This window comes from Malania oleifera, chromosome 6, assembly GCF_029873635.1.
Source record: "Malania oleifera isolate guangnan ecotype guangnan chromosome 6, ASM2987363v1, whole genome shotgun sequence".
In the NCBI taxonomy this organism is placed as follows: Eukaryota; Viridiplantae; Streptophyta; class Magnoliopsida; order Santalales; family Ximeniaceae; genus Malania; species Malania oleifera.
In genome coordinates this window covers 110,041,826-110,067,402 of record NC_080422.1, presented here as the reverse complement: position 1 = coordinate 110,067,402, position 25,577 = coordinate 110,041,826, and the positions used below count along the sequence as shown (strand labels likewise).

The 25,577-nt window shown below is 33.1% G+C and overlaps 1 protein-coding gene and 1 pseudogene across 1 annotated transcript; both read left to right on the top strand.

Moving 5' to 3' along the window:
* Positions 1-10,874: 10,874 nt before the first annotated feature.
* LOC131157503 (VAMP-like protein YKT61) lies at positions 10,875-21,453 on the top strand. Its single transcript, XM_058111705.1, has 6 exons — positions 10,875-11,266; positions 12,209-12,306; positions 13,737-13,841; positions 14,016-14,081; positions 16,673-16,759; positions 21,115-21,453. Exons 1-6 carry the CDS (start codon positions 11,059-11,061, stop codon positions 21,163-21,165), a joined length of 615 nt encoding a protein of 204 aa, XP_057967688.1. The 5' UTR covers positions 10,875-11,058; the 3' UTR covers positions 21,166-21,453.
* Positions 21,454-23,559: 2,106 nt separating this feature from the next.
* LOC131158766 (protein GAMETE EXPRESSED 1-like) lies at positions 23,560-24,954 on the top strand (annotated as a pseudogene).
* The last annotated feature ends 623 nt before the right edge of the window (positions 24,955-25,577 follow it).

Sequence of the window (25,577 nt, the reverse complement as noted above, 5' to 3'; positions counted from 1 at the left end):
GAAATGATTTTAAACTACAGTTTTTATTACTTAAATTGTATAATATGCTCTAGAAACCTTGAGGATCAATTGTATTATGAGTACAGTACTGTTGCTAGAGATTCATTATTTGGCTATGTGCGTCCACACTATTTTGGATAGAAGTGTAAGGTGGTTTCAACCGATTAGCCTCAATAGAGGGCGTACCTTCTCTAGGGTCCAGACCAAGAAGTGGTAAGGCAATCGGACACCTGCATCTGGGTTGCAGATGCTTGCAGACTTAGTTAGCAGATATATGATTTTGACTTTGTCTGGGTGGATCACCCAGGGCTTAGTTCAACCTTCGGGCCATGCAACCCATATTATGGGGGAAGTAAATGGTGTTTAGTCCCGGGAGTGTCTTTTATGCATATATGTAGATTTATGTAAATGATGTTACTTATTTACTGAACTGTTTATACTATGGAAACGAGACGAGTATTTTTCAACTGTGTAAAGTGAGTACAATGTAAAATAGTTATTTTCGATTAAATGGAGGATAGATGTTTTTTGTAAAAACTAAATGCATGCTGACCACACACGGATGTTAACTTAATCTTCCTTACTAAGAAATGTCTTAACTCGCTCGAAAAATGAGCTGCTCGGAAGCTATCCCAAGTATAGGAGTTTATTCGTGTAATACTTAGCCCAAAGATCATATTGTCTTCTCAGAGAATGCAGTTTAACTCCAAACTTCAATTAAATTCCAAAAGAAAATAAGAAAAGAAAAGTTTACTGAACACAGTTCAGATTCGGGTTTTCTGGGATGTTTGAGATTTTTTTTGACGAATTAAAGCAACGTGAAATTTAAATTATGAATCCTAACACAAACAAAATTTAACAACGAAAAGCGGGAAAGGACACAATAAAATAGACTATGAGAGAATTAAATGCTAACCGCAATCCTATGTTTGAAATTCCGGACAAAAGCCTAAAGATTAAAACTTTACTATGTAATTCACAAACACAAACTCAAATGAAAATTAAATTTTAATGCAATCAAGAATGCAAACCAAAATTATTTTTTAACAACTTTAACAATAATTAAAACACGATAAAAATTCAAACTTCAATTAAACTAAACTTAATTTAAAGAAAAGCCAACAAAATTTAAATCCTAACAAAGATTTTTTTTTTTCTCTTTTTTTTAAGAGACCAAATCAACATTAATAATGAAAAATAAACCAAGCAAGAATTAGCTTCTAACAATAATATTAAATAAGAAAATAAAGTCAATAAATAAACTTTAATAATAATAACCCAACAAAAAATTAAAAGTTCAAAACTTGAATAGAAATTTTACTAAAAATCAACAATAAACATTCAAATATTTAAGAGCAACAATAAGGAAAGAGACAGGGAAAGAGAGAGAGAGAGAGAGAGAGAGAGAGAGAGAGAGAGAGAGAGCGCCGTGAGTTGAGGGCAACGACAAAGGAGCATAACAACAGGGAAAGCTCTTGACTGGGTAGCAGTTGCACAACAGCAAGGGGTTTCGATTGGGTGTTCACGGCAGCAGCAAAGGAGTAGGGGTAGCCGTGGGCAGTCGCAAGGCAGCAGCAACACTCAACTACACAGCAGGGAGGAGGGTTTCGGGTTCAGCTACATAGCAACAAGGAAGCTCGGATGCAGCAGGGCGTAGGGGGAGAGAAGTAAGGGAGAGAGAGAGAGAGGAAGAAAAAAGGGAGATCGAGAGGAAGAGAGAAGAAAGAAGGAGAAAGAGAGAGTTTAGGGAAGAGAGGAGAGTTGGAGAGGGGCTGTGAAGAGAGGAGAGGGTGCTGGAGTGTGCCTCCCCAAGAGAAGAAGAAAAAAAAAAAAGAAATATATAGAGAAAGCCCCCAAGACCTACACCTAGCGCACAAGGAATCAGGACTCGGTTGCATGGCTGGGTCAAATCAACCCTATATTTTATATATATACATATATATATATATTTATGTTTATATATATATATATATATATATATATTCTTTTCTTATTTGTTTCTTCTTTTTTCCTTTTTTCTATTTCCCAATGAACAAACCCAATTTTGACCGTCCTAAAGCTCATATCTCTCAAAGCTCAAAACACAAAATTGTATAGTACTTTCTCAGCTTTTCACAGCATTTTGAATCGCCTTGATCGAAGCTCAGATGAGAAAGTTACGCCCAGATTACGAAGTAGTGTCGGTTTCAGCTTCCAATAGTTGCCTTGCAATAAAAAAAATACCAAAAATTCATAAATGACTCAATAAAACTCAAATATTATAAATAGAACACAATGTTAAAATATTGAGAATAATTAGGCATTTAATTAAAAATATAATTCTTAATGTATGAATTAAAACACCTAATTACACAATTTAAGCTCGTAATCTTGTCTCACCTCAATATACAAATATTCTTTTCAGGACTATCTTGAGGTTGAGTATAGCGAACCTCGGGCAGGGTGGTAGCTAGTTAGTTGTAGTGAGTGTTTGTAATGAACTCAAATGTATTTAAGTTGTGTTTGAAGTCCCTGGGTATGCAATATAGTTGTATGGACTGAGTTGGGTTGTGTATTGTATTATGGATTGTAATATGGATATTAGGGAGACTTCCATGTATGTTAGCGGTTTAGAACTCTGGTAATACGCTTTGGAGAATGTGTTATTTATTTCCGTTGCTATTATATGATGATTGTGGTATCAGGTACACAGACATTACTAAAGTAGCACCTCGAGCCCCACATGGCAGGTCGAGGCGTTACATTTTTAATATAAATTTAAATAAGGGGATTCCCCCTTTGATATCCTTTTTTAAAATAAAAACACTAAATTAATTTCTATAATTACCTATATTTATTTAGAAATACTCCTTTAGCTAATTATAAATATCCCAAACTATCCTTATAATTATGTCAAATATATCTTCATAACTACTTAATTATAATTATTCTAATACATCAATGGCGCTTTACTCGCATTGAAGAAGCCAAGTAAGAAAATTGACGGACGAATAACCGAGACCCAGCTTGCAATATTGGTAAATTCTGGATCTAATGCGAATCCGACTACAATTGATATTTCTATGCACAAGATTTATGTAGCCAACGTGTCTATTCTCAAGGTATGATTTTTTCTCCATCATACAATAACAGTTCTAAAAAAATAAAAAAGAACAAATAGATACCACAGTTTCAACGCTTGAAGAGCTCCACCTTAATGGCTAATAATAATTAATAGGATGTTCAAGTTATTTAATTGATTGAACAATGAACTATACACCAAATGTATAGTGGGGTCATGGCAGCTGCACTGCCAGTCAAATAAACAAAGTCAAACTTTGAAATTCCAATGGGTTGGCCGAATGCACCATGGGGTCGGCAATAATGACTCTTGCACATTCATGTGCGCTAAACAGTGCTCTGAACATTGAATTTGAAATTGCAATTGGAAATTTGAGTTGAAATTGTAACGCACACTGAAATTGCACAATTGTAACAATTGCAATCGGCAAAACCCCCAAACAGCAAAACCGAGCTCCTTAGTGACATTCTGTCGAGCACCTGGAGCCCAATCAGCTGAACAATCCACACCATAATCAAAACAAACAGTAACAAAATCACCGTCGTCAATGGTAGACATCTCACAGATCTCAATCTCAAACTTCAATCTACCAATGCACTCACAACCCCATGTCCAAAAAATCAAACATGGGATTCATGAATCAACTGGGATACAATCGAATAATCTGAGTTTATAGACCCCACATATGACACAAATGACACGAAAATAGTATGCGAATCTATAACACTACACACTCACCTACAGTTTCCTTTGCCACAAATGATCGAACACTTGGTGCATACATGTCCAAACCCTTTTGTTAGCTTTGGTGCAATCCCAAGAGGGGGGTGAATTGGTATTTAAAATTTATTGCCTTAGGTCAATCCACTAACAACAGTATTACACAAGCCTAAGGTCAATCTAGTGCATGTAAAATAAATCAATGTAAATATACAATGGAATTTAAACTACAATAAACGTTTAACCAAGCATGCACAATAAAGCAGTAAAGGAGATGACACTCAGAAATGTTATCGAGGTTCGGCCAAATTACCTACGTCCCCGCCTTGGCCAACAAGTACAAGGATTACCACTATAGGCTCACTTAACGGGTGGAGCAGCACCTAAACAATCAGGTCAATTAGTACAAGGCTGACCTCAACTTTTATAACCAGGTCAATTAAGGGGCTGACCTCAACCTACACGCGTTAACATGATGATGCACCTAGCTTTCCTAACCGGGTCTAAGCCAATCCGGGACTATTTCAAAGGGCTAGTCTCCCTCTTTAGGCCCATGCCTGAAAATACAATAGATTTGAAATACAATCAAATAGTACAGTGATTGTGCTTTCGTGTAAAGCAGATATGTACCCAATACGCACAGTATAACTAATGCACTACCAAAAGATAGGATATGATAAGCTCGGTGTAGTCTAAGTTTCTACTCTCAAATATTTATGCAAATATAGCAATCAATGTGTAAGAGTGTAAATGATAGGATCTTTATGTCAAAATAATATTTCAATCACAATGCACAACCAAAGATCATCAGCACACTTCAAATATCTCAACAAATAATATTTCTCAATATAAACCACAAGAGATATTCAAGTTTAATTTATAAAGTAATTTGATCTTTGTGTTCAAGAAGATAAAATCAATCAAAGGTTATTTCAACAAAGATCTTTTTGCGTATGCACAAATATCTAAACAAAATATTTCTCAAAGTAAATCACATAAGATATTTGAAATGGATTTGCAAAAATTTATTTCACAAACAAAAAGTAATATGAACTCTTGAGTATTGCAATGATGATGCAAAACTCACAAGCTCTACAAAATTTTCCTACAGAAGACTTATTAATGAAGTCTCTTAAAAAAACTTCAAGCTCACTCTCTGATGAAAATATATATCAATCAACTAGAACAAACGAGAGTGTAAGCTTAACTAGATACTCACAATAGCACTCTTACTTAACAAGATTTGCAATGAGGATAAGTAAGAATGAAGAAATAAGGTTTGGATGTGAGAAATAGAGCTTTTGAAAATCAGAGGATTTTTGCTAATTGTTTTTCTAATCTTGTTACTAATTATTCCAAATGAAGGGGTATTTATAGACAACCCCTAAAATATAACCGTTAAGGACCTATTGGGAATAATTAGGAAAATTTTAAATCATTTTAAAATAATTAACCCTGTTTAAAATATTTAACCGCGGTAAAAAATTCAGGGCAACCCGAGAGGTTCAGTCGACCAAGTCGAAAATGAACTGGGGACATGGTCGACTGGATATATGTGTCAAGGGCAATTTTTAGAGGTTCGGTCGACCAGGAGAAAAATGAACTATGGTCTCGGTCAACCATAAAGGACGATATTTCCAAATAGCGCGGTTCGGTCGACCAGGAAGATTTGTACTAGATGGTTCGGTCGACCAAATCGTTGGGACATCTCCCAAGGACCCTCGATCGACCAGACGGTTGGAGTTCATTTTGGGTTCAGTCGACCAGGTGGGCAACAAGTTGACTCAAAGGGAGTTCAGTCGACCGAACATAAATGAACTATATCAGTTCGGTTGACCGGACTATGGTCAAACTGTTGACCTGGTCCGGGTTCGGTCGACCGGGCGTATTTGTACATGGAAGTACGATCGACCGAAAGTACCTATTTAAAGCATTTCAGTCATGTTTAAGCATGCAAACACCCTATTCAAATGACCATTCATATATATATGCATAAGTGAGTGTCTTGAGGTCATTTCAAAGTCCTTTTTAGTTTGAGAACACCGAAAAAATCCGGTGTCGGTTGACCTTTGTTCCCTAAGGTCCATCTATGGTCTTGAGCTTATTCATCCTACCATGTAGGTAAGACATTAATTATTACAGACCATGTTTCCTAAATTACTATTACAGACCCAAATAATGTAAATTACAACAAGAAAAAGTTCTTCAGGGTCTTCGGTTTTCAAGTTTTCACATGCCATCAAATAATCTTGTTATTATGAACCTGCACACAAACTTGACATACATCAAATACCAGAGTATTTGTCATAATCAAGACAGGGTATGACCCATAGGGTCAACACCTTTGAAACAAATCCATCCCGAACCGATTTCGAATCCTAACTGATATTGAAAATACCAGAACTCACATCTTCAACCCCAATGAAATCAAAACTACAAGAACCTGTCGAATTGAACAATCATTCTAGCATCATAAATTACTAAATGTTACTGAAGATATAGCCCAAAAGATGAGTACAACTCATTAGGTAAAGGAGAATTGACCCAACTGACGAGCAACGCTAATGAGGCCAAAAGGCTACCCAAAAAATGAGCACAACTCATTAGGCAAGGAAGAATCGACTCAAATAACGAGCAAAGCTCATGAGATTAGAAGACTGCCCAAAAAATGAGCACAACTTATTAGGCAAATAAGAACTGGCCCAACTGATGAGCAACGCTCGTGAGACCAGAAGACTGCCCAAAAAATGACACAACTCATTAGATAATGAAAAATCAGCCCAACTGGCGAGTAATGCTCGTGAGGCCAAAAAACTGCCCAAAAAATGAGCACAACTCATTAGGCAAAGAAGAATCGGTCCAACTGACGAGCAACACTCGTGAGGCTAGATGTAATGACCATAAAAATATATATACAATTAAAGCATAATAATAATAATAATAATAAAATAATAAAAATAATCGTTAAGTTAATATCAATACAAAGGTGTTTTTCTGTAGGATCCTTGATTTCATGTTTGATGCCCAAGAAAGACCTTATCTTAGCAAGTGTTCAGAGACCATTGCAGCTTAATCGCTCCTTGGAGGTCAACCTGGTCAAAATAGAATTTTATAGGATAAATAGGATAAACACTGTTTGTACACGTAAATAAGTACATATACATAAAATAATGTTTTGATTGATATAATCTGTAGAAATATATGATATAATAATAATAATAATAATAATAATAATAATAATAATAATATAGGTATTCTATGTGGGGCCACAAGATCGTGTGGGGCCCACATTAGTCCCGAGGTCGTGTGGGATCCACATGAGTCTCGAAGCTATGTATGGTCCATAAAATTGTGTGAAGACTATTAGAGTTACATATGACTCACTTAGGTCTCGAAGTTGTGTTAGACCCACAAGACCATGTGGGACCCACATGAGTTTTCGAAATTCAAACATAATTCTTTTTCATTAAAAAAAAATACTAAAATATAGCTTAAAAATAATAACAATGATAATAATAATTATTTAAAAAAATTATTAATTAATTAATTAATTAATTAAGTTAATTAATTAATTAATTAAGTAAATTAATTAAAAATTAATTAAATGTGAGTGTCGGTAAGCACTCTCATTTCTCCCACATGATTCCCATCCCCATCCCATATCTAACCCATAACTAACCCGTCCATGCCTATTCCTTAATTTAAAAAAATTATAATTTCTCTCATCTCCCTATACTTTTACAAATTCAATTTTCTTCCCCAAAATTTTCCTATAAATAAGAAGCTCTCAACATTCATTTTTCACAAAAAAATTTTCAAAAGAAAAGAATTATTAGTAAGTGAAATAATTAGTAGTGAAGAGAATTTTTGTTATAATTAAAATTCTCACTCACCCACTCTTTCCGATCTCATTTTTTTAAAGATATTTGTTGTGATCGTAGCACAAAATTAAGTAAAAGGTAAGTAAATTCGATTATGTTGATTTTTATTTATAGTCAAGTTTATTTGTAAGTAAATTTTGATTATGTTAGCTATTTTCATAAAATTCTCTAAAATTTATTTTTACACATGTTTAATTATACCAGTTTTATCTTTAATATACTTACGTTTATTTTTTAGTCAAGAAATTAATGTTCTAAACCCCTAGGGTATTTTACAACATTAATTTTTATTCAAGAAAATATTTTTAACACGAAAATTGTGTAGCATGAACTTATTTTTATGCATATTTCACGAAAATATGAGTAAAAATGATATGAATTAATTTTTACGTTGCGTATTTTACGAAAATATGAGTAAAAATGATATTTTCATAATGTTATTATAATTTTATAAATTCTATAATAAGATATTTTCAAAACCCCTTATGGCACAAACGATACAAAAAATTACGAATGTTCGGTATCGCAGTTTAAAGTTTAAACGGATCAGAGTTTACTCATACTGTTTGTAGAGTGATTTTATATGGTAGTAAATTTCTTTTGAGTGCACACTTAGGTCGGACCAGCGTTTAATAGGGAAAAACTCATTCAATGATGATGTACGTTGATTTAGTTTGGTCGGTTAGTCAATTAAGTCCAGTCTTCAGACTGCACAACCCAGTCATTGGAGTAAACATGAGTTACGATTAACAGGCCTAAGAGTGATTTTTATAATACGTGTATATACATATTTAATTACATATACAGAGTTATTGATGAATTGAAGGAAAAGTATATGTTTATGTGAACGGGGATATTTTTGTGCCTAGATAATGATTTAATAAGGAATAGTATATATATATATATATACATGATTGAATATTATAATTATAGTTTTAAAAGTTAAAAAGTTCTGTTTAACAGTTATAGTATATGATTATAAAATTTTACTGTTATAGATGATAGTAAGAGTTTATATAGAAATTTTTAAATTTACATTTATTTTTAAAGCAATTTTGAAGTTATAGTATTAAATATTATTTTACGAAATTAAAATATTATGAAAGCTCATTTTGGTCACACACTAATAATAATCTTATTTACTTACTGAGCATCGTCTCACCCCCAATCATTATTTTACATTTCAGATCATTTTGAATAGTGTACCAGAAATCTGGCGTAATGAGTGCACGAGCGAGAATAGAAAAAGTAGAATAAAATTTTAGCATAATACAATTTAGAATATGTTTGTGTATTTTAGAATTTTAAAAATTTGCATTTTAATAGTTGAGACATATATTCATAATAAAGCTAATTAGTGCCCTAGTAATAAAAATAATTTAGATTTATTTGTATCCCTTGAAAAATTTATATGTAGGAACCCACTTAGATTCGGGTTCTTACGCCAGAAGACTGCTTAAAAAATGAGCACAACTCATTAGGCAAAGAAGAATCGATTTAACTGACGAGTAACGCTCGTGGCCCAGAAACAGCCCAAAATATGAGCACAGCTCATTAGGCCAGAAACAATAAAAAAGAAGAGCACGACTCATTAAACCACAAGTAGCCCAAAATGGCTCAAGAAGAGCTGCTCGACAAAAACAAACAAAAAAAAAACAACAACAATAACTTTCAAACTTTGGAAGGCAGCTTCAAAAATTCGAAACTGAAAGGGGGGGGGGGAACTGATATACCCCAAATATATCACTTACCATAAGTCCAAAGAAGACTAGAGTCCAGCATTGATGAGGGAAGTTACCACTTAAGTTAATTGCTCAATCAGAGCAATTAACGCCAACTCTATGACGACCAGAGCAATCTACGTTAACGCTATAACAGTCGGAGCGATTCACGCTTGTGCCATAATTTGCCAATAAATGGCACATCACCCTTGGGTCAAACTTTATCACTATAAATGGGGATTCAGAGAAGAGGTTAAGGTATCTCATTTTAAACTCTACTTTACTGTTACATAAAAATCCTCTCAAGCCAATCCCTGACTTAGGTATCAGAGAGATCCCTCGGAGTACACCTCGGGTCCTCCAAGTCTTGCTTATTTATCTCTTTTCAGGTGGTCGTGATCAAGGATCATGAAGGTCGTTCAATTTTTAGCTGCAACAATAGTGAAAACTTTAAAAATGTAGATAATAGTTATTCCTTTATGTTATTTCATTTAATATAAAACGAGAAAATATATATATATATATATATATATTTTCGTGGTAAAATTTAAGAATAATTATTCCTTACATATTCCTCATTATATAATCATAAAAAGTTTATTTTATTATTTGATTTATGGTTATTAGAGGTGTTCATGGTTCAATTACTTAAGCTGAACATCTAGAAATTAAATCGAATCGAATCGAAGATTTTGGTTTAATGATTTTATGAATTAGAGTCAGTCCAAATCTTTCAGTTAACCGATTGTATGATTAACCAATGATTCAGTTCGGTTATCTGATCCAAACCGAATTTCAGACCATAGTAATTTTTTGAAGAAAAATGTGATATTTTATTAGGGTTTTGATTTAGTATGTGAATTTATACTTTATTTATATAAGTTGATCGTTCAAAAATTATTATACTTTTTTGTAACTTTGAGATATACTTTATATTGTATATAATAATATATAATATAAATAATACATATTATAAATACATACATATATATATATATATATATATATATAGGTTCCATTCGGGTAAGCAGATTCGTAAATGTTAAAACTGAAACTAAATCAATAATAAAAAATTATGAAAAAGGAAAATCAAAACTGAATTCAAATGTAATCACTTTTTTAATATTTTTAAATAATTCTTATAATCACAATATAATTTTTTGTATAATTAATTGTAGGGAACCAAAAATTGAGTTCCATGATCTTTGGGTGCGCCATTGTTTGTGCTGCCACGTGTCCTTTGATGGTTAACTTTTTTATTTATTTTTAACATTTGGAGTTGCTTATAAGGTACGCTCTACGTGGTCCAACCATAGAGATTCTAGAGAACGCTCATGGTAAGCATCGGTGCGCCAACTCACCCTCTCTCTAAATACCGGCCGGGGCCCACTGGCTTTCGCGCCGATCACAGCAGACCATGTCGGCACACGTGATTGGCTTCAGCGGAGCGGTTGCAACGACCAGAAAAAAATATGGACACAGCAGATTTTCGCCCAGCATTCCCCGCCTACCTCCATAGCCAGACCCGAAACGCAAACGAATCCAAATCCCACCTTGGTCCGGAGAGAGAGAGAGAGGAAGAGATTTGCAGGGGGAGTGGAAGGGGAAGAATATATAGAGAGAGGGAGAGAGAGAGTCAGAGAGAGAGGGAATTGTAGAGAGAGGGGGGGAAGAGATGAAGATCACGGCGCTTATGGTTCTGAAATGCAGTCCGGACGGGGGATCGAACGGGGTATCGGACTCGATTATCCTGGCGAACGCAGCGGACGTCAGCCATTTCGGCTACTTCCAGAGGTCCAGCGTCAAGGAGTTCATCGTCTTCGTCGGTCGTACCGTCGCCAAGCGAACGCCTCCCGGCCAGCGCCAGTCCGTCCAGCACGAAGGTCCTCCTCTCCGTTTTCTGCCTTTTCTTCTTAGTTTCTGTTTCCTAATTTCTGATTTCCTCCAAATTTTGCTTTCCTGGATCTTGAATTGTCGATCGATTGCTTGCCTGAGGAGAAGAATTCACCTGAATTATGCAATTTACTTGGAAATTTCAGTTTAAATTGTTTTGTATCCGTTTCCGTTCATTTTCTTAGCAACCAACAGAATCTTCAATTTCTAGGGCAATCAAGAAAACCTAAAATGGCTTTGAGATTTTATGCATTTAGGGAGGTCTGTTTTTTCTGAACTGATTCGTAGCGAAGTTTTAGGCAGTTATTCCTCAAATATGATGTGATCGGGAAGGTTCTTTTAATTGTTTATGACTTTGTTTTATGGTTTTGAGGTTTTTTTTTATAAAAATATTCATTGCTTGCTTAGATTTGAGTGCCTTAGAAAGTTTATTGTTCAGCCCATGTACGTGAATCAATAGGGATCGCATAGGTCACTTTGCTGCAGCTTTTCGAAGATTGTGAACCTGAATCATTTATGTCTTGATTTTGAAAAATTAAATTTGACTCGGAATTTCAGTTGTATAGAATTAGAATTCCGTCAAGTTCGAAACCTTGCATTTCTGTCCTACAGAATTTGAACCCGATTCCAAATCTCTCAATTATAACAATTTCCAAATGGAAACTTCTGAATTGGGGCCTCCAATTCCGATTCCAAGATCCCATTAGATTAGATTTTGATGTGCTATATTTGCTCATTTTTTAGATGAGGCAGTTAAGCCCCTTTATGTGGTGAGTTATGAGTTGTTGTATTCTATTAGATGCTTGGTGCCATGTTCTTTACACTTTCATGCAGGATGCACTAGGTTGGTGCACTGAAAATAATTTTTTTGCCTGTATCTACTTCTATGTGGTCTTTGAAATGACACAAGTTCTGTTTGTTTTTTGTTTCAGAATACAAGGTGCATTCTTACAATAGAAATGGTATTTGCGCGCTGGGATTTATGGATGACCACTATCCAGTTCGAAGTGCATTTTCCCTGCTCAACCAGGTGAGTGAATATGTTGGACTAAGAAATGTGTTTTTAACATATCTGGCCAAGCAATATCTTTGAATTTTCATCTACCACCAACATTTTTCAATGTGGCTTGCAAACCAAAGCAAAGTATGAAAGCAACACTTGATGATAGTGATGACGTTCAAACAACCTTTGCTATTAATTTATTACTTTATGAATCAATAAGGACTCATAGAAATGCAAGTTAAATATGTTGCGTTTTGACTTCAAAAATACTTGATCATCAGTGTTTATTTCTTGGCAAAATGGGTCAAACTCATGAACTAAACGATGATTGATTGCCTCAGTCTAGTTACCAAGCAATATTGGACAAGCCAAGGCCATGGTGATGTGTTTTAACTTTTAACTAGGTAAATTCTTGATTCAGAACTCATTTTATGCCTCTTCACAAATCACAAGACGCAAATGTGGAAGAGTCTCTAATTAGTGCTAGTTTATTTACTTGGACCTTAGTCACCTCATTATATATATACCCGGGCAGATTTTTGCCTGTATTAACTTGTCAAAAAGAAAATATCTGTATTTTAATTTATTTGAGACTGTGAATGCTGTTTCTTAAGACATGCAGGCCGGAGTGTTTAAATGGTCATGCCATTCCTTAGAATAGAAATACCTGCTATTTTAGTAGTTATAGCTGGTCTATTGAACGATGCAAAATTATTTACGTAATATATGTTGCAAATTATGCATTGATATGAATTTTAATCATTTTACACAATCTCATCATTCTGTATGTAATTTGGTGTTATGGATGTACTAGATATAGAACTTTTACAAAAATTTAGTGTAGAAAATGAATTTAGTCACACAGATATGAAGGATTAACAACATATGCATGGGCATAACCAGGTCATGTTGCATATGGACGGCAAGGTTGTTGGGATGGTTATCCACATTTGGAAGTGCATATTGAGCAAACCTGAGAAGGCTAGTAAAAATTACTGTCTCAATGTTGCTGCTCGTGTTTAATACCATTCTTGTCACCATACTGTCATCATTAATCATAATGCTGAAGTTTGGTATCCTTTGGTGGAGATACTTGCGGAGGTGTCAGGAGATGAAACGTGAAGGGGTTGAAAACTGGCTAACACAAGCCATTTAATTTGAAATGCAAAGGTTACCAACTTAAATAACTTCGTCACATGTTTTAGTTACCTGAAAAGATTTAAATATTATTCTTAGTGAATAATGACTTGAGTTGACTTGGATGACTGCTTGACTTGGTTAACATTGTGAATTCAAGTAAACTGGTTCCTGAATTTTAAAAAGAGATTGTTAAATGTACCTTGATGCCAGAAAATATTTTTGCATAGCAAGATTGTGTTCGTTTAAGTCAATGAGATTTCTTTTGATGAAGTGATGAAAAATTGTGATTGAAAGCCAAATTATGCTTATTTTTTTAGGTTCTAGATGAGTATCAAAAAAATTTTGGTGATTCATGGAGGACTGTGCAAGCTGATAATACTCAACCTTGGCCCTATCTGAATGAAGCTCTGACCAAATTTCAGGTATATCGCTGTTTCCCACTACATTGCCTCAGCTGGCGATGAGGCAGCGTATTGTTTAGTTTTATTCAATGTTTTTATGTTACTCGTATGCCTATTCCAATATTTGAAAATAATGCCGATTAGTTGTAAGCTAATAACTTCCCCCTTTTCTGTTTTCTTTTTTTATTTTTGCAGGACCCAGCAGAGGCTGATAAGTTATTGAAAATTCAAAGAGAGTTGGATGAGACAAAAATTATCCTTGTGAGTATTGAGTTATATATTTCTTTGTTTATAAAAAAGGTCATAACTGTTATAATTTATGTGTATGTGTATCTATGTGAATTGTATTTAAGGTTCCATTTTGATTTGTTCCTTCTTTGGGTTCTGGTTTGGGCCTATACGTGTCATGCTTGTATAAAACATATTTTTTGTTTCTGACCATTTTGGATGTTATGTTTTGTAGCATGTGAAATGTTACACATATTTTGTTGCTAAAAACCTATAAGCTAGTAATAAATTATAATGATTTTTCTTATTAGAAATGTTTAAAGTTTTATTATGCACTTGCAAGGTTATCTGTGGTTGAAGAATTGTTTTAGTGGATTGTGAAAGTGAAACCTAATTTTAATAAATTAAGCACAACAATAAAAGATTTATAGAATAAGCTTATGCATGTGGTTAAAGACAAATGCTAAAAAAGTGCCTTAAAGCAATTAGTGGCTCAAACCTTCTATAAAACGTAAGGGCCTGACAGCCTGTTTAGTTGTGGAAAACAATATTCACTTTTCATTTTTATATTTTCAAATAATTACAAAAATACCATCTTATTTTCCAATTTTGCAAGATTTATATAAGGAATCTAGAAAACAATATAAATAGAAAGGGCATCCTCGCACAACAAGGCTCCCTGTTTTGCGAGGTAGGGAGAGGGTCGTCATAGTGTATGCAGTCTTACTTGCTTTCGTACAAAGATACTGTTTCATTGTACTTGAACGGTTGAACCCGTGATAATTCAATCATAAAGGAGCAACCTTACTGTTGACAAACAAACAATCCCTAACTTTTTTAAGAACCTTAAATGATGACGAGTTCTTCTGTCATGATGAACAATCATGTATGCCTTTTAAAAGCTTAGAACCAATATTTCAATAAAAACATAATATTTCAATGCAATTTGTTTTTTTTTTTAAAACTGTAAGGTACTTCTAGGTTTATAATTTTATTAGCAATTGTTATTTTTCACAAATTTAGGTTTATTGTTTATTTGAATGATGCTAGAATCTTATCTAAATTTGGTTGAACCTTATTATCTTTTGGAATTTTTGTCCTACTTATCAAAGAAAAGGATATTGTTGTCCACAAAATGATTTATACTATCTTTGCTTTTACATATAGAGATTCACAAAACGTGCACGTACGCAACACACACATTTTTGTCTCTGATGCTTTGGGGCAAAAACAAATTTGTTGTGTTGCGTACATTCTAACAGACTGCCTACCCAACTATATCAAAAACCTTTATGATTAAACCACGGATAAGGTGAACAACCATGCAACAACAAAAGAAATTTCGCAAACTAAGAACAAAGCAATGTTTTTAGCAACAAGCTTTGGTACTTCATTATTGTGAAATATTGGGAAAAAAAAAAGAGCAAAAAACTTAAGAAGGAAAGATAATCAGCACACAATGGGCACTAATATAAATTAGTGATTATGAATTAAATAGGACGATGAAAAAAATAAAATCAGGGTGCTTAAATATCACCCATGATTTCCGGTTGTGCAAATGCCAAGAGAATACCCTTCTTCAGTTTGCATATTTGGGTAGCTTGGGAGAGAGAACAACCAAGAATTGCACCTATAAAACAAAGCATAGTATAGATAAATATGAAGCAATTAATGATAAAAGATTTAAACATGTGTGTGTGTGTGTGTGTGTGTGTGTGTGTGAGAGAGAGAGAGAGAGAGAGCTTTTCTTTCCACTGATTGTAATCGAAATACCTGGGTTTCTCAGTCTGCACTCTGCAGCCACCTGAATTTTTGCTGTCATCACACTTCCTCTTCCTAGAGAGAGGGAGGGCCGGGACCTTTTGGATGGGTTTTGGAGGGAGAACTTAATTGGTAAAATGGTTGATGGGAAAGGGCATTTTGGATGAGTTTCGGAGACAGATTTCAAGTGGTTAAAGTTTGATGGGAAATGGGGAAAGATTGTCCCTTGCAGGTAACCAATTCAGGGAGAGGAAACATGCAAGTAAAAACTTGTCTTGTAAAGACCTGCAGAGATGGAAACATTGCAAACACATGACGACAGTTTGACCAGTGTGTCGAAACGAGTTTCTTTCTTTGTCTTTGCCCACATTTTTTTTTCTTTTTAGAAGTAGTGTAGATTGCTTTCAGTACCAAAAAGTACTTTCAACTAGTATTGAACATTTCCCAATTTAATTGTTATTTATAACTTCAAAAAAATTAATTGCTTTTTATGCCTGTGCAGATGTAAGATTTCAATTTCTGTTTGGATTTTGTATTGGCTTTTATGAGTTAGATATTCTATTTCCTTGAAGAATTGTGGGGAGGATCACTGTGCCATACCTAGTTGAAAATAGGCTTGGTTTGGGCAAATTCAATTTTAGCAGCTTTATGCTAACCCTTTTTCAAATTTTTGTAATATATTAGAATTTTTTATGGGAATTTTTTTTTAATTATTTGTATATTTTTTATGTTCACGACCATTTTTCCTGCTAATGGGTGCTGGGATGAACTATTATATCTAGAACTTGCAGATGCATGATGAAAGTATCTGTCTGTTTTCCTTTTATTCCTTTTGTTCTGATGAGTTTCTCTCTTCAATACAGCATAAAACCATTGATAGCGTGCTTGCACGAGGTGAGAAGCTGGACAGTTTAGTTGAGAAGAGTTCAGATCTCAGTTCAGCATCACAGGTAGTACAAATGGCACAAAGTGACTGTCTTATTGACCTGTCTGTGTAGGAAAATTAAACTTATTTTTTACCTTAAATTTTCTGTTTCTTTTTTCTTTTTTTGGGGGGAGGGGGGGAGGAAGGGGGTTGGTGTTTGCTTTTTGTTGTCATTTCTTTTAGGATTTTGCAGCCAAATCTTGACTGTTGTCATTGAAATCGATATTCATGCCCTCTTTTGTTTGTTTTGATGCCAATAAAATTATGAGGTGAAAAACCAGTCCATTATGTTTTTATGTTAATGTCCATCATATTATTTAGAGAATCTCATCTCCAGGGGGAGCTAGAAAAGAGGTCATTTATTTATAATTTATAGTATAAAGTATAAAACTGCCCTTAGTTCAAACTTAGACTTAGAGTGTCATTACAGTCAAATCACTTTTACTAAAATCATGTCGGACAAGTTTTGGTCACCAACTGCCCTTAGCTCGAACTTAGTATGCCAGTTTTGGTCACTGTTTTTATATTTCATCTAAAGCAATCTGACCAGCATAATTGTGTTAATTCAAAATTTTCATCTAATATATTGTGTTAGATTTTAGGGGGTATGAATGTGTCCTTAAAATCTGTAAAAGATAATGTTTCATAATTATTTTTGTAAAAGAAGGATGTACTGAAGAGAGGTAGAAAATTGAACATGTGCAGAAGGACAGGCATCCTCCTGAAAGAACAAATGAAGAAGAAAAGATAAAAAATAACATCAGCATAGCGAAACTTCCAATCACACTGAGGATTGGTGAAGCACTCCCCTTTGAAACACGAGAAACATAAGTCCACTGAGAGGTTGAAAAAGAGTCACCAAAAAATGAGAATTATTTGAATTGTCTCAAAAACTGTTTTCATTGTAGTGGTGGTTTATAATTGACTAGCAGGAATTAACTTTAGCATACAAACCACTTTCAGATGTAGATTCTTATTTTGTACCATTTTTTCTGGCTTTCTGCAGATCTTTCATTAGCAGCTCTTATAATAAGCTTGTCCTTTTCCAATCCCATATTGATTTCATTTTATAAGAATTTATGTTAAGTTTTAGTTGCACCTCACGTTTGTTCACTTCCTAGTTTATGATTTTATCGCTGTTTTGTAGTGATTATTGCATGTAGTCGATGTTCTTTCAAAAATTCACCTTTGTCAAACTTATTCACTTTTATGGGAAAACAATTCTCTACCAAAAATGTGAAGTCTTTCATTTATATTACTACAACAACAAGCCTTAACTTAATTCCCACTAGGTTGGGTTGGCTATATGAATCTTTTTTCTGCCAGTTCACCTAATCGAGGGCATTCCAAGTTATTTTAGGTTTACCTCATTCTAGAAACAATTAACCCACTCCTCCTCACAGGGTGCGCCACTAGGCCTACGTTTCAAATACCCAAACCATCTCAGCTGTTTCTCCTATATTTTGTCTTTGACTGGTGCTATGCTTAAGTTATTACGTATATATGCGTCTTCCTTAATTTATTTTTTAATATTATACCACTCATTCACCTTAACATTCACATTTTGCAACTTTTACTTTTTATATGTGTTGTTTCTTAGTTGCCCAATATTCTGAACCATAAAGTGTAGCTGACCTTATAGCAGTCTTATGGAACTTTTCTTTTAATTCTAAGGGTATTTTATTGTCACATGACATGCCTAACGAACTCCTCCATTTTATGCAGCCTACTTTAACTTTATGCATTACATCCTTTTAAATTTCTCCTTCCACTTGCTTAATTAGTTAGATCCAAGATATTGAGATCTACTAGTGCTATTAATCTTTTGATTATCAAGTTTAATCTTCTTTCCAATATTCCTTATGTTGCTGAAATTATATTTCATATATTCTTTTTTATTTATACACTTCCTAAAACTTTTAGAATCTAAAGCGGTTCTCCAAGGTTCTAACTTAGATGTACACCTATTGTGATTCGAAAATCTTTAGATTCTCCTCCTACAGTCCTAATGCTAGTCATTATACTATCATACATATCCTTAATGACCTCAGTATATTTATTGCATACTCCTGTCTTTTCTTAAACCCACCAAAGAAATTCCCTATGTACTCTATCATAGGCTTTCTTTAAGTTAATAAAAATCATATGCTAGTCCTTCTTCTTTTCCTTAAACTTTTTCATTAATCTTCTTAAAATATAAATAGCTTTTGTTGTTGATCTCCCAAGCATAAAATCAAATTGATTCTCTAAAACCTTCGTTTCTAGTCTTATTCTTTTTTCAATTACCCTTTCCCATATGCCATAGTTTCATCATATAACACAATCTTAATTTTGCGATAGTTATTACAATTTTGAATATCGACTTTGTTTTTGTATAAACTTATTAACGTGTTTTTCCTCCATTCCTCCAGCATTTTTTTTTTTTATAGTAGTGTTGTGTAGATTAGTTGACTATATTAGTTCCTTCATCCTCTAAACATTTCCAAACTTCAATGGGTATGTTATATGGTCCTATAGATTTCCCACTTTTCATCTTTTTTAACATCATCCTAACTTCAAGGACTCACTCTAATTTTGCGAATAAATCTTTGATTTTTAGTCTTTTTCTCATTTGTTACTTCCAAATTCTTGCTTTTAGTCTAGTTTGCACTAAACAACCTATCAAAGTATCTTCACCATCTTTCTTTTGTCTTCTTCTTTAGATAAGATATTATCATTCTCCTCCTTTATGCATTTTACATTACATAAATCTTTGCATTTTCCTTCACTAGCTTCAGCAAGTTTATAAATGTCCCTTTCTCCTCCTCCTGTATTTGGTCTAGCATATAAAGTATCATAAGTTCTATGTTTAGCTTCACTAATGACTTTTTTTTGCATTTTTTTCCTTACCTCTTTACACTGGTCAAAGTTTTCTTATTTTCTACAACTTTGCCATGTTTTATACTAGTTTCTTTTTGTCTTTCTAGTTTTTTGGATTTGATCCCACCACCAACTTTCTTTACTACCTGAGTATTTCATTTATATTTTAGGATTTTTTTTAACTAAACTTGTGTTGTAGAAAGCTTTGAATTATGTGCTTATCATTTTCACAACATTTAATGACTAATTGACTGCACCAATATCTCCTTGAGGATTTTTTTCGTAATTTTTGTTGTCCACGTCCATCTCTGACTGGTTTTTTAGATTTTGTGAGGCATGCTACCCATTTTTTTGCTTGTACTACCTTGCTTTTTTTTTTTATTATTATTGATTTTTTAGACTTTGGGAATGTACAAATGTCCAAGATTTTGTTTTGTATGGCTGCTAGGATGGATAAAAATATTTGTTTGTTATTGTTGGTTATAGAGTATGTATGCAAAGTGTTTTGATAAAATTGATCGCATTTTGAGTTGTGGGAGAATTTGACTTGATAACTTGAGTTGAAGTAGTGACCGCTTTATGGAAGAAACAAACTTTTCACTGTGTGCAACTCTAGTCTCCTTAGTGATCCACCATTATGCTCCAAGTTGTATTTAACCTCCAATAGCTTCCTCTAAATCTGATCCATCTCCACCATTAACCTTTAATGCCAGTTGCCCAAAAGAGCTTGTTGGAATGTGTTAGGCTTTTGATCTACAACCCCATTGGAAGAGTGATTGTTTCACCTCTCCTGTTTTTACTAAATAGAATTTGAAAGCTTCCTCTGTATCATACTGCCATCTGAAAGAATCTTTTCTTAATATTCTCCAACATATTCTCCACTTTACATGGAATAGGAAAAGAAGGCATAAAATAAGCTGGGAGATTGGAAATATATATAATGAGGTCAAGCCTTTCTCCCTCTGGAGAGATGGTTCCTTTTTTTCCTTTTCAACCTCCTTCCCCACCGCCACCACCTTCTTCCCCACCCCCTTCCTCCTCCAAGGTACCAAATATTGTGCCAGAAGGAATGTCCAAGTACGATGAAGGATATTTTCCCAACCTTGCAACACTCTATAGGTTTGAACCTTAATCATGCCCAATAATAAAACATCTTGAATTGCTTGCAGTTCTTGACTATCCATATTTTTATGTGTTATTTTATCTGGAAGTTGGCAAGCCATCAGTTCTTTCTTGTGACCTCGATCAGAGTTTTTTCTAGATTTCCTCACTTTCTGCTGCTGCTAAACAAAAATCTACAGGTGCATAATCTCATCCACATATTGCTAGTGTCCAAACCATCTTCATTATGTCCTTTGTCTTGTCTTTTGTAGAAGTGCCATTTTTAGCTCTGTTGGGAACAAGTTCACTTTTTACATTGAAACATAGTTATTTTGTGTTAGTGCTGGAATATTTGTCATGGAGTTGGGACTCTTTTCAGCTTGCTCAGTAACCATTTTCTGTTTATTTTTTGGGAAACAGATGTTCTACAAGCAGGCGAAAAAAACCAATCAATGCTGTACTATATTATAAGCTTTACAAAGGAGGGCCAATCCATTATGGCATTTATTATGCAAATTCTAGTGTTGGAAGATATATGGATTATGAAAAGGTGATTGTAATCTGTTTATAAATGATTTATCAGTTGTTGTTTGGCAGAATTCTCTTATGGCTTTTTCTTCTTTTATGTTTTGTGGATCAAAGAAGGAAAGGGAATCAGCTGATATAGCAGTGTTTTCCTTGGTATTATAATAGGAATATGCTTCTTATGGCAGGCATGGTCACGTTACTTAATGTGGAGATGTTATGTGAGATTTCTCCTTTCTTTCTGTTACTGATTTTCGGGTATTTTGCATCTTCTTTAATCCATTCATTTCATTTCCTCTCCATTTTGAGGGACTTAAAAAGTGGTAGAGTGGGTTCGAACTTTGTAATCAGAATCTTGAAAATGTTGGCTGGTTGATTTGGGATTTACATATGTTCTCTAGGTTCCCAACGAAGGCCGCTCATCTAGTTTGCTCTAGTTCTGATTTTTGAGTTCATTAGAGATAGATTTTCTGAAGTTTGAAGAGGTTGTTGTCGTCCATTGGTTGAGATTGGATGACGCTAAAACTAATTTGACCTTGGTAGAAATTCCTCATTAAAAAAAAAAAAAAATGATAGATTTTATTTTTGTCATGTTTGGTTGCCAAGAAAATGAGAAAATTTTCAAATAAATGAATAAAATTTTGATTTTACATATGATTTGTTTTCTAAAATAACAAGGCCTTTGGCATTTAGTTGGAGAAAATAGTTTTTATTTCTATTTTGAAAGAAATACAAATAAATGATATTTTGAAAGAAATACATATGCTTGTGTAAAGCGAAACTTATTCTCACTTTTCTTAAAATAATTATGAAAATGTCACTTTGTTCATTAATTTTTTATTGTAGAAAAGTTGTCAAAATATTTTTTATCACCTTTTTGGTTTTTTGTTATTTCTTATCATGTGTTTAAGGGCTTAAATTTGAATTTTAGATTTAAATTTACTTGACTTAGACAAAATATGTTTTTTTTTTAAAAAAAAAATTTATATAAATTCTATTTAAATCTCAAAATTCACGTTCTTGATATATAATTATTGAAAAATTGAATAAATAAGTTGTTTGCTTTATAATTATTTTGAAATTTAGAAATAAAGAAATTGTTCTGCACAACAAAACAAAATTTATTAACATTTTTAGTTCAAAATTTGAATTTTTTTTTTTTAAAAAGATGAAACCTCGTAATTCGTAAGAAAATTTAAAATGAAAAATGGGAAATAATTTCTACAAATAAATGGATCCCTGTCAAAAATTGTGAAAATAGAAACTAAACACAAGAATTAAATACCTAAAATAACAATTAAAAATTGCCAAGACTTTTTGCTAATAATTTTAAATCAAAAATTAAAATTAATTTAAAGGATGTTTATTTTTTGTTCTTGGATTAAATTATAATTAATAAATATAATGATAATAATAAAAAATTTGAAGACTACGAATTAAAAGCCAACAAATAAAAAAGTTACAATCATATAACATATTTTGAAAATTAAACTTATAAGTCACCTAAAAAATATGTTGGGTCAAACTGACATAAGTATGACAATATAATTGAATTATTATTTTAAAAAATTAAAATTTATGAAAATATATAATATAAATAATTTAAAAAAAATACTTTAATAATTATATTGTTACAAAATTTCTGCTACATACATTTTATGAAATTAAATGGCTAAATATATATATCTTTAACAAATAAAATATAGCTTAAAAAACTTAGTTTGGATAAGACGGTTGGTCGATTTTTAACTTGTTTTTAGGGTTTACTTGAATACCATATTTAATAACATAACAACTTAAATGAAATTTAAAAAAAAAAAAAAAAAGTCAAGTAAATTGTTTCAAACATCGATAAGTTAATATAAATTTGAGTTTTTTTTACCCTTTTAGCATTCATATTTTGTACACAGAAGAACTAACATCCCATTTTATAATTAGTTCTGGAGAGACAAATTAATTTGAGAATTAATTAGTCTTCAAGTCAATTAGTTTTTAAGATATAATATTGACCATTTTTTAACTTTATTTTTAAAATAAGTTTCATTTTAAAATTAACCATTTTTTAACTTTATTTTTAAAATAAGCTTCATTTTAAAATTAACATTTTATTATAGGATTTAAGACTCTCATTTAAATTAAGCTATTTTTTCACATGTTTTATATAGTTTATTTTGAAGTTTTACTAAAAATTTCATGAATTGTGTGACTAGAATTTTGTAATATAATATAATATAATAGAGCAAGCTAATAAAAAATATGAATAGTTATCCTCCATCGTTGTGGCTCAACTGATACTTGAAGTTTCAAATTTATTTTTTTTCTTAATCATGAAGTTGTGTAATGCAGGTTTCGCAGAATCGGTGGTGGATTCAGGAAACTAGACGAACGGTCAAAAAAATTAAACTCCTATATGGATATGGGTCGTTTGTTCTTGTTATTTCTGCTGCTGTTTTTTCAAAATTGCCAGTCATGGAGTTGGTTCCAATACTCTACCCTGAAAATCCTTCCGGGGCTAATGATATGTTGAAAGGTTCTGTTGCGGAATTCTCCATGGAAGGTCTCAATGACCGCAAAGGAATCAAACTGGTTGAGAATGCTGGACAGAAGTTGGCTGCCTCAAACTCTTGTTGGCAGAATGCTCGTCGGAATCTCTTTGCCGGGTGTGCTGAAATTATCGCTGCTGAGGAGAAGCGCTCTAAACTTGCTTGGCATCTCAGTGATTGCTTTCAAAAGGACTCTGGGAGGCCCCCTTTTCCTTCTTGTGACGCAAAAACCACCATGAAAAGATGTCTTGCAAAACTGGATGAAGATGAACGTAGGATCTATATATCTTGAATTCTATCTCGAAACGAACTCCATGTGCCACCAGTTGCAGTGAGTGCCACCTTTCGTCTTCTTCTTCTTCTTCTCACTTAGAATTAGGACATTTTCATGTGCTTTTTGTTCTAAGACCAAATGGTAATTTTTATTTCGATTGGATTGTTGCAGGACTAATGCTTTTAAGCATGAAACTGAGAGGCTGGTGAATGAACATAAGAAGTCAGCCGAGAGGAGAGGTCAGAGTATCTATTAAAGAGTTCAAATCAAGTTCACGAATCTATAACTTCGATAGCTTGAGGAACGAGGCTGTTCAAATTGAAGAGGAGATCAGTAAAGTTAGTGATGCCATGTCTATGAAGATGGAAAATCTGCAGAACAGGGCTGATGATGTTGGGAACATGGCAGGCAGGAATTTCTTTAGACAGGCAAAGAGAACTTCTAGATGGGCAATCCACAGCCCTCCAAGGTCTTCAATCCCTTACTCGGTTTCAATCCCAGGCCCTGGAACAACAATTAATTTTATTAAAAATTACTGGTTGGACTGATGAAAAGTTGTCTAAATTAGCCATTTGATTGTTCAAAGCATAATTACTACAGGGGAATTTTGCAACAACTGTCTGAGTGTGGCCATAGACAACAAGAAGAGCTTAGACGCAAGAACAACTTCAACAAGCCCACGATCACCTAGTTGAAAACTCGAAGCCGATATTGGCTGCTCAGGTTGATATCTGAATCAGTTTCATCATTCATTAATCTTACTTTCACTGCTTATATTAGTTCTGCGAATGATAATCTCATTGGAACATCTACCCTTTTTATTTTCAGGAAGTTTTTGAATCAAAACAAGAAAGCATGTTTATGGCTTTAGACCAGCTCTTCGCCTTGCACAATCCCATATGCTGTTATCTTAAATAATTATATTGTTACAAAATATTTGCTATATACATTTCATGAAATTAAATGGCTAAATATATCTTTAACAAATAAAATATAATTAAAAAAATTAGTTTGGATCAAACTATTAGTCGATTTGCTTGAATACCATATTTAATAATATAACAACTCAAATAAAATTAGGAAAAGTCAAGTAAATTGTCTCAAACAATGATCAGTTAATACAAATTTGAGTTTTTTCTTCTCTTTAGCATTCATATTTTACACAGAAGAACTAACATTGCATTGACCAATTATTTTGAGAATTAATTAGTCTTCAAGTCAGTTAGTTTTCAAGACATTATATTAACCAAATTTTTTAATTTAGTTTTTAAAATAAGTTTCATTTTAAATATAAAATTTTATTATGCTAAAATTAATTTTTTTTCACATATATATAAAGCAAATGAAAGGTTCATTTCGTTAATAAAATTAAACCTGAGAAGATTTTTTTAATTATTTTTCAAAATACGGGGGATGAAGGGTCATTTTCAAAAAATTAAAAGTGTGTTCCTAAATTTTACCCTTTTATTATTACATCATAGTAAGATTTTTGGCTTTATAAAGCAAAATTACCTCAATATAGAAGTTAATATGATCTTAAG